The sequence below is a fragment of the Microchirus variegatus genome (assembly GCF_963457635.1).
Source record: "Microchirus variegatus genome assembly, chromosome: 10".
Classification (NCBI taxonomy): Eukaryota; Metazoa; Chordata; class Actinopteri; order Pleuronectiformes; family Soleidae; genus Microchirus; species Microchirus variegatus.
The window spans coordinates 5736850-5746808 of NC_139811.1; the positions used below are offsets into that span (position 1 = coordinate 5736850).

General features: G+C 42.2%; 2 protein-coding genes across 2 annotated transcripts; one reads left to right on the top strand and one right to left on the bottom strand.

The window, feature by feature from the left end:
• Nucleotides 1–155: 155 nt before the first annotated feature.
• rpain (RPA interacting protein) lies at nt 156–2048 on the bottom strand. The gene is made up of 7 exons (XM_083896889.1): nt 1860–2048; nt 1541–1732; nt 1331–1403; nt 837–948; nt 679–742; nt 457–597; nt 156–279 (listed from the first exon to the last, which is right to left on the bottom strand). The coding sequence occupies exons 1-7, from the start codon at nt 1929–1931 to the stop codon at nt 250–252; spliced, it is 684 nt and encodes a 227-aa protein (XP_083753015.1). The 5' UTR covers nt 1932–2048; the 3' UTR covers nt 156–249.
• An 835-nt stretch (nt 2049–2883) lies between these two features.
• On the top strand, nt 2884–8226 carry znf653 (zinc finger protein 653; the record flags this gene model as incomplete). Its single annotated transcript, XM_083896508.1, has 10 exons — nt 2884–3179; nt 3788–3828; nt 4020–4343; nt 4420–4925; nt 5066–5243; nt 5934–6012; nt 6120–6237; nt 6338–6452; nt 6923–7022; nt 8049–8226. The coding sequence occupies 10 exons, from the start codon at nt 2884–2886 to the stop codon at nt 8224–8226; spliced, it is 1935 nt and encodes a 644-aa protein (XP_083752634.1).
• Nucleotides 8227–9959: the final 1733 nt, after the last annotated feature.

The following is a 9959-nucleotide window of genomic DNA, read 5'->3' on the forward strand; positions in this document are numbered from 1 at the left end:
TCAAAGCTCGTCTAAAAATCAGTAACAACAAAAATCTCAATCAGCACAAACATAACACTATCTGTATTTGAAGTGTTTCTTTATACACATGTTTATCATGTTTCATTGATGAATAAGACTGATAATAAACCACATAAACACATTTTTAAAAAATATAGTCTTTATTTCACAAAACATACAAAGAGTTAAAAAAAAAAACTCCAAATGAAGTCTCACGAGCAGAGTCGCTCATGATAGCTCTGCGCGTGTTCACAGGACGACGGACAAATAGTCACAAACCTGGAAACAGAGGAAACAGATGTGGTGTTTGCAATTTTATTTTTGTCCTCGTTAATTATTAGAAACCTCAGCGATGAATGGTACATCATTTAATTATTATTATTATTATTATTATTAATAAAATAATACATAAAAATTTCCAAATCGTTCAGTGTCTTGGCAGAGACTTTGCTGTACCTGGCAGCTGATCATCAGGTTTGGAGAGCTGTCAGTGTTTGCAGCTACAGAGAAAACAGGGTTGTGGAGACAGTCTTCCATGTGCTCCGACATCCGGGACTCCAGCAGGTGGCGCAGGACGTCTGGAGTTATGTTACGTTTCTAAACAGAAGACGTACAGAAATAATCAAGACAAAGAAAACACATTTTTAATTTAGTTGACGATAGTTGACAAAAACATACCTTAGTGTTTATGTACACTCCGCAGGGACAGGAGATAAAATAACTGTTGATATTTAAATTGTTCCTAAAAACAAACAAACATGAAACACACAAGTCAACTCTTTGATAAACGTCCTTTGTCAATACATTTGGGAGTAATGGGAAAGTATTTGACTCACACGCGACACATGGGGCAAATAATATGCATCTCGTCCATCCCTTCCACCACAGACGAGATGTACTGCTGTTCAAACTGCAGGTTGCTCTCATACTCATCGATAATAGACTTTTCTGAAGAAAGGGAGAACGATAACATCGAGCTCACACACACACACACTTGATTCCAGTGCATCTGCAGTCATCACATCAATTCAACTACTAATATTTTGACTGCAAATATCAATGTTTTTAATTAAAAATACAGAACTTGAAGCAGGTTTCCTGGTTAAGCAAAAAGGCCCAGTCCTGAAAAGGGCTATTCTGCAAGAAAATGTGCATGTTGTCCCTGTGTGTGCATGGGTTTTCTCTGGGTTCTCTGGATGTGAGAGTGAATGGTTGTTCGTCTCTGTATGTTGGCCCTGCAATGGACTTGCTTCCTGTCCAGTGTGTACGCTGCCTATTGCCCTGTGACTCAGACAGAATTAGAAAAGACAGCATTACAGAAACACGTTACCTTGAGACATGAGCTCTTGTTGGATTTCTTCAAGGACTGCCAACTCGTCATATTCTTTCATAACACTGAACATCTTCAGAAAAAGAGAAGGACGACAGGCCAAGTATTTAATTGTCTAACATTCATGGACTGTTTGTGTCTAAGCAAAAACTTAGATTGTACAAAAAAAAAGAAAGAAGATATTTTGGAGACTGGAGGAGAGAGACCGACCTCTGTCATGCCCTCCGGCCCCCACAGGGAGGGCAGCCTCCGGTCCTCTGACTGCAGGGCGCTCCACTCTTCCTCCATCACCTCCTGGACGATGGTCGAGGCCCCGGAGCCGCAGCGCTGCGGACTCTCCCCCGCCTGACGGTACCTCTCCAGCAGCCTGGACCGGCTGTTTTTTAGCCTGTCCACGCAGCGCTGGTGAGACACAGCCACGGCAGAAACACACATCACAAACAAAGTCAGTGGTGAACACACACCTATGCTTTTGTGGCCCCCCGACATGCTAGCTAGCCAACTGGCATGTTTACGTTTCGTGTCTCACCTTTCGATACGTTTCTTTCCATGGTGGCGTCGTTCCTTTATAAAGTGAACGGTGTTTCTGCAAAGCGTCCATTGGTGACACTGCTAACAATTATTCAAAAGTAGCGTAAACACAAATACACGAACCCAAACCCGGGCTAAAGTTGGGAGAAGTTGACAGAACCAAAACAATCCATGATTTCATCTTATAACAGCGTGCCCCGGAAGTCAATGCACTGACGTCAATTGCATTATGGGCCGTGTAGTTCTTTTTCATTGACCTGTGTAAAAACATGACAAAACTAATTTAAACATCAAAGACAGTCATATGATCGTCCTTCTCGTAAGTAAGTCCTTCCTCTGTCCATCTCTTCTGAAGATACACACACAAAAAATCACACATTATCATAAACCTGTCATTAGATTTCATGTTTCTATTGTAATGTAAAAAATAATTATATGTGATTTTGGATTAAAACATGTCATGAACCCAGGACTTTGTTGACTGTAATTTGAATTACTCAATTGACTCTACGGGCAGTTAACGTTAACTATCAAATTCTGAATCAAATTCAATAACATAAAATAAATATAAAAACATTTCAGTTTAAAGCCGTGAAAACACAGTATATGAAGTATACAGACATTGAAGTGTATGCCTTTAATTGTACAGTTTATTTGACCTAATTAAGTTAATATAAATCAATGCTTTTGTAAATATATCATTGATAAAGTTGAACGGGCTCAAGTTTCCCGTCTCTATTTTCATGTTGCACCTTGGTGTTCGTGCCACCGCGGTCCGTGTCACACGCATTCATTCATTGTATCGTTCCGCCCGTTTTCGCCTCGCACGGTGGTGAACATTTCTCGCTGATTTGACACATTAATATTTGCACACATTTACAACATAACTATGTGCTACGGCGAGCAAATGTTTGCAATCCTCTGTTCACGGTCGAAAGATGTAAACAAAAGTTCTTCTACTGCTACTTCCTGTCAGCTCTGCTACAACTTCCGCTACGTGATTACCAGCTGTTGTGGCCAAGATGGCGCATAGCCCGACAGAGTTGGAGGGTTCCCTGGACGGCGACCAAGCTGGGGAACAAGTCAGAGGCATGTTGAGGCGCTGCAGAGGACGACCCAGACTCACGGACTCTGACCGGGCGCAGAGGCGCCTCGAGTCCCGAAAGAAGTACGACGTGCGGAGGGTTTACCTGGGAGAGTCGCACAAGCTGTGGAGCGAGCTCCGCAGACGGACCAGCCTGAGTGATGCGGGATTGGCAGAGTATCTGATCCTGCTCAACTCTACGTACGGAGAGAAATACCAGCAGAAATACAGCAGGTAGGCAATGGCCACTGTATTACTACATAACTCAACTGTACATCATAATGGGATGTGAGGTATTCTCATAGTAGTTTCTGAGTTTAAACATTTTCTGTTGGAGTTAAAGGTGCATTGTGTAATAAATCTAAAGCAACTGGCCATAAAATCCTCCTAATATGTAACAGAGACTCAGGAATAATGTTCATATAACAAACTGAACTCACCAACAACAACAGTACAGACAAACTATTTGCATTAAAAGAAATATTTTGCAGACTGAAAATCATGTTTATGTTTTGAAATCATGTTTTGGCATGTGGCGCCACCTATCGCTGTCTACCAATCATTGCAGTCAGTAGAGCCTCAGCTGCCGAGCAACCACGGGTTGCCAGTTATGTCAGAATACGAAACCTAAAAGACGCCGGTATTTTGAATTTCAATGTAGTAACCGTTTTGTGCCACATTCTTACATATGGCACCTTTAAATGTGCACAAGTTTGTGTATTTTCTGCTTTCATGTATAGTTGAAATGTTTCTAATCAAACACTTATATAACACTATAGTCGATGGATATAATGCTGCACTTTGTCTTTTTCCCATAACATTGTGACATAACTGCATTACAGGAAGAAGATTGCTCCTGAGGTCTCGGTGAAACAGAAAAAAGGTGAGTGGAACCCAATATCATTCACATGTAGCATTTGCGAGCTAGCTGTCTGTTAGATCTCTATTAAGTAATTAAATAGTTAAATAATAATAAATAACAGTAAGTATTACAGAGGTGCTACATATCTATTATATTGTGACACAGAGAGTCGACTAATAATATGATGTATATTAATTTGCCTTGTCTCCCAGGCAGGAGGGAGCGAGTGTCAAACCTCCAGAGCCTGGTGTGTTGGTACCAGGATCACTCCCACTCCTGTCCCCACGAGCCCCAGCTCAAAGCTCTGGAGCCTCAGCCCAACTTCTCCACTGCTGCTCTCTGGCAATGTGAATCAAACCACTCGTTTGTGCAGTACCTTTTCTCGCCTCCAAGGGAGGCAAGTGAATCGGAGCAGGAGCAGGAGGAGGATGAGGAGGGTGTCAACAGTGATGACGATGCTGAAAAAACAGAATTGGTTGCAGCTAAAGGCCCAGAGAGCAGGAGGAGGAGAAAAGAGAGTCACAAACAATTCAAAGGTGAATAAAAACGGAGTTTAATGTACACCAGTTGCTCGTAATTGACACGTTAGCTTAATCGTTTGCCTCTCTGTAGATGTGGATGAAAACGTGGATGTTCCTGAGGAACAACATGCAACCGCGAGCCCAATCAAAGACGATGCAGCTCTCAACCACCAGTCCGGTTCAGAGGCTCCTTCCAGGGATGTCCCACTGATAGGGCAGGCTGTGTGGGAGATGGAGATGGAGCAACAGCAAGCCTCCCCCTCGTCAGCATTTCACTCCATTCCCTCCGAAGGAGAGGCTGAGGATCTGAGGCAACACAGTGACGCAGCGGAAGAAGAAGACGAAGAAGAAGAAATCAGGACTACACCGGATAATTACCATTGCGTTACCATGACAACGTCCTTAGCTGACAAACCAGAGAAGACGGACGAGGACCCGGTGCTGTCGCAGACTTTGAGCGGCTCTGTGGAACTGAGCGCTCAGACAGTCGCGGCGTCTGCGCAGGAGCAGAGTGAGCTGTTCAACGCCCAGACTGTGCAGACGGTCGTGAGCAGCTGTGAGCTGCCTGAGCAGAGGGCGGCTCTGGAAGGCTCACAGGTCGGTGAAATCAGGGTCCTGATTTAAAGCTTAACTTTTGGCGATATTTGTAGTTGTAGATTTTTCTACCGCTGTAGAAGTCCTTGACATAAAACAAGTCACTTCACATGTTAACTACTGTTTTTTTTTTTCTTTCCCAGTTAATTATCATAACCGGCTCCAGCTACGAGGCGCTGGCGTCGGAGGGAATCCAGCTCAATGTGGGCGGTGGAGACATGGAGGAAGTCACGTGCACGGTCATCGGGGGCGTCGCCTACAACCAGGTGTGCGCTTGCGACTCAAAAATCACGACGGCAGAGGACGAAGACTCCATGACAGGTGTGCTACGGTCAGGACAGACAGGAGCTAACTTTATACTGTACACTATCTGTACTGTACACACTAACTGTCAAAAGTTTGGGATCATCTATACAATTTTGTTGTGTTTTCCATTAAAAGTCACACTTTTATCCATCAAAAGAGTTGCAAATTGAATAGAAAATATAGTCACTAGACACTAGACAAGATTAGAAAGGATGATTTTTATTCCAAAAAATCATTTTGCCCTTTCGTCAAAGAATCAGCAAAACTGTTTTCAGCTGCGCTAACATCATTGCACAAGGGTTTTCAAGGGTTTTCTAATCATCCAATAGTCTTCTAACGCCATTAGCAAACACAATGTACCATTAGAACAATGGAAATGGGCCTCTATACACCTATGTACATATTCCATTAAAAACCAGACGTTTTCAGCTAGAATAGTCGTTTGCCACATTAACAATGTATAGAGTGTATTTCTGATTAATTTAATGTTATATTCATTGGGAAAAAAAGTGATATTCCTGACATTTCTAAGTGAGCCCAAACCCGTGTCCAAATGTCTATGAAATGCAAAGGCACGTACAATTGCTTTTGCCTGAAAGGTATTCTCTGCCCCTGTTCTGACCAGGTATTAACTATAGCTATTAGCTGCTATCCCCTTGAGTCGTGATATAATAAGATTTTTTTGCTATATTTCCTTTTTTGCAGGTTTGAGTGACAAACAGCTGCTGCAGCCCACAGACGACTCTCTAGAGCTGAGTAGCGACAGAGAACTCGAGCGGAGCAGGTTTGTTGTGCTCATACTCTACACAATGAAGTGACTTTCAAATAAATTGAGGATGTGAGAACCCTCCAGCTGTTTTCTTCTTGTCATAAGTGTTTTTGTGTTCCCAGCGTCAGGTCAAAGAGGACCAGACGAGGCCCGGTCATCGAGGCCGACGGGATGCTCAAGATGTTCCACTGTCCGTACGAGGGCTGCAGCCAGGTTTATGTAGCTATTAGCAGCTTTCAGGTACAATAGCAGCGCTTGTTCCTTCCTTCATGCTTCACTTTGTTGAGCTGAAGACTGAAATAATATCTTTTTGTTTGTTTGTTTGTTTCATTCGCTTTAGAATCACGTGAACCTCGTTCACAGGAAAGGGAGGACCAAGGTTTGCACTCATCCAGGCTGTGGGAAGAAGTTTTACCTTTCAAATCACCTGCACCGCCATATGATCATCCATTCAGGTGAGCCGTCATGGCAGTTTTTATGGTTTTCTTTGACTATAAATGATCAACATAGAGCTGCAGCCCCCTAGTGGTCTCTGCAAGTACTGCAGGTGGATAGGTCATTATTAAAGGACATATAAAACATGTTTTTTTTTGTTTTCAGTGATGTAATTAAGTTTTAAATTGCCGTAAAACATGTAAAATGGATTTTAAGGAGTATTTAAGGTTACATTTGTTAATTTTAATCTGTAAGTTGTTATTTATGTTGATGGATAATTCCACACGTTGAGGCTGAGCACTTTGTTGTGACGCTAAACCTCTCAAATATCACATGTGCTGGATGATATACAGGTTCAGACATAAAGTGAAGTGAAATGGACTGATGAATAATCTGCACCGACTTTTTTGGATCCAATGTTCATGAAACACGTCCTTGAGATAATGTATTTGGTGCTGTGCAAATAAAATGTCGTTATTCTCATTTACAGGGGTGAGAGATTTCATCTGTGAGACGTGTGGGAAATCGTTTAAGCGTAAGAATCACCTGGAGGTTCACAGGCGTACGCACACGGGAGAAACGCCGCTTCAGTACGTCACCAGTGAACATCTATCACACAACACACGTCTACTGTTACGCTCGATGATTCTGTGAACACAAACAGGGATTTTACTGGACAAATTTTGAATTCAAATAATAATCAGAATCACTTAGAGCTGCAACTAATGATTATTCTTCATAATTGAGTCATCGTTTTGTCCATAAAATGTAAGAAAATGATGATCAGAGTTTGTCAAACCAGGAAATGACGATGTTCTCGAATGTCTTGATTTGTCCACAAACCAAAATGATTCAGTTTGTAATGATTTCTTTATGTGGAGCAAAGAAACTAGTAATTATTCACATTTAAGAAGCTGAAAAATCAAAGAACTAGAAAATATTCACATTTAAGAAGCTGAAAAATCAAAGAACTAGAAAATATTCACATTTAAGAAGCTGAAAAATCGCAGAAACTCGAAAATATTCACATTTAAGAAGCTGAAAAATCAAAGAACTAGAAAATATTCACATTTAAGAAGCTGAAAAATCGCAGAAACTCGAAAATATTCACATTTAAGAAGCTGAAAAATCTAAGTACTACAAAATATTCACATTTAAGAAGCTGAAAAATGACAGAAACTAGAAAATATTCACATTTAAGAAGCTGAAAAAATCACAGAAACTAGAAAATATTCACATTTAAGAAGCTGAAAAATCTAAGTACTACAAAATATTCACATTTAAGAAGCTGAAAAATGACAGAAACTAGAAAATATTCACATTTAAGAAGCTGAAAAAATCACAGAAACTGGAAAATATTCACATTTAAGAAGCTGAAAAATCAAAGAAACTAGAAAATATTCACATTTAAGAAGCTGAAAAATCACAGAAACTAGAAAATATTCACATTTAAGAAGCTGAAAAATCACAGAAACTAGAAAATATTCACATTTAAGAAGCTGAAAAATCAAAGAACTAGAAAATATTCACATTTAAGAAGCTGAAAAATCGCAGAAACTAGAAAAGTAATCGTTTCAGCTCTAATCTCGTCCTCTTCTGTCTTCATCCACTGTCAGATGTGAGATCTGTGGTTACCAGTGTCGCCAGCGTGCCTCTCTGAACTGGCACATGAAGAAACACACGTCAGAAGCCCACTACAACTTCACCTGCGAGTTCTGCGACAAGAGGTTTGAGAAGCTGGAGAGCGTTAAATTCCACAAGCTGAAGAGTCACCCGGACAAACAGGCCACCTGATTACGCCAGACAGACATGACATGACCGCTGTCCCAAAGCTAAGCTAGCATCTAGCTTGGCCCTCAGGAACCTGAAGGGAGAGACTTTCCTTCTGTGTGTTCGTCCAGGATGTCGAGGACTGTGAGTGCAAAGAGTGAGCCACTTTGACGGCTGTGCAGGACGCAGCTTTAATCTACTACTGCACAAGAATGATGTCCTGAACCGGAGTTTGTCTGTCTGTTAGTGACCAACATAACTGGAAAAGTCACAGACGGATTTGGATGAAATTTTTCACGAAAATGTCTGCAATGGGACCAGGAACAAGTGATTCAATTTTGGGCGTGATCCGTAGACGCGATCAATGGTTACAACACTCGCTGTCTGACCCAGTCGCCGCGCCCGGCACGGTGTGTTTTGTAGGCACTGAGCTGCCTTGGTGGATGTTTGCGCTCTCCGAGTGCTTTTCTAGTTCAATCCTGTTTTTTTTAAACCCAGCAGCTCTTACAAGCTTTTGGATTTCTGTACGTCTTGAAGTGAACAGCTGCAATAAGAGGAAGTTTATTTCCTTCAACTGCTTTAAAAAGGGGGGTTTTCTGTGATCAGATAGTGATCAGATAGCATTCACACGTGGTATTAGCATGTGTCGAAATCCTATTGCTATCTGATCATGGTCACCCCCCCCCCACTTCCACATTAAGGCCACATTATACTTCTCTGACTGCGTAATGCGTTATCCGTCTGCGTCACCACGTAGACCACCTGGCCTTTATACTTCTGCGTCGTGGTGACGGATAGGCGCTGCAATTTCCCACCCGATCAGTAGGGGTCGCTGCGCAAGGTTGTTGTGCTTCTGGCTACAGTGAGCAATGGCGTCCGAGAAAGAAAGAGAGAGAAAGACTGTTTTTGTTGAAACAGTGGCTGTTTCTCACTTTTCTGTGTCACGGAACGCAGTTTTAAGATCATTTGAGGCGAGAAATTGGCCATTTAGAGTCTAAACATGTGCTGTGTGTGTTAATATATGACGTATTTATAGTTTGGCAGCGACGTTGTCGGCGGTGATCAGCTCCGCGTCTGTGGACGCGGGGTGCGCACTGTGAGCCGGCACAGAGCAGCGTTAGCTCGGCCTGTCCTGAGGACCAATCGCAGCTATTGCCGTCTCCGTTGTCCCTTGACGGAGTGACGGACACTTAAAAAAATATATTTTGTGCAGTCGGCGTCGACGCAGAGGACTCTGCGTAACCTACGCAGAGCACTTTACGCAGAAGTATAAATTGGGCTTTAGCAGTGCTCAGAGACGCCAACGTATTTACGCTCAGAGACTCGTCGCATTCACACTTCTGTCACAATGTGGTCACAATCCATCTCCGACCACCTCAATGCGTCTTCGGTGTATTTACACCTACACGTAGAAGTGGTCAGGCGATGTCCAAATACATAATCCGATCACAGAAAATGTATTTTAATGCCAGGCGTAAAGGAAGCAAATATGTAAAACACCCGTCTTTAGGAGCGGGTCCAGAATGCTGATCAGTTTAGCCAACATCACCGTGTCTGTATGATGAGCATTTACTATAACCTGACTAAATAAAACACAATATTTAAAAGTATTAATAACAATGTCACCCAACGCTACAAAGGAGCAGATGTTCAGCAGAGTTTCATGAGATATGAGCTCAAAAGCAGGCGCTGTTTCTTTACCCCTGTGTCTGACACATGGATCATTCTTTACGTTTCTACACAGAGGTCCAAATCTT

What these genes read in the sequence shown, in the direction of transcription:
- rpain (XM_083896889.1), bottom strand. Translation starts at nt 1,931, where the DNA reads ATGGACGCTTTGCAGAAACACCGTTCACTTTATAAAGGAACGACGCCA. An exon ending in ATTTGCCCCATGTGTCGCGT is followed by an intron (nt 743 to 836) that starts GTGAGTCAAATA and finishes GTTTGTTTTTAG; the next exon opens with GAACAATTTAAATATCAACA. An exon ending in ACCTGATGATCAGCTGCCAG is followed by an intron (nt 280 to 456) that starts GTACAGCAAAGT and finishes CTCTGTTTCCAG; the next exon opens with GTTTGTGACTATTTGTCCGT.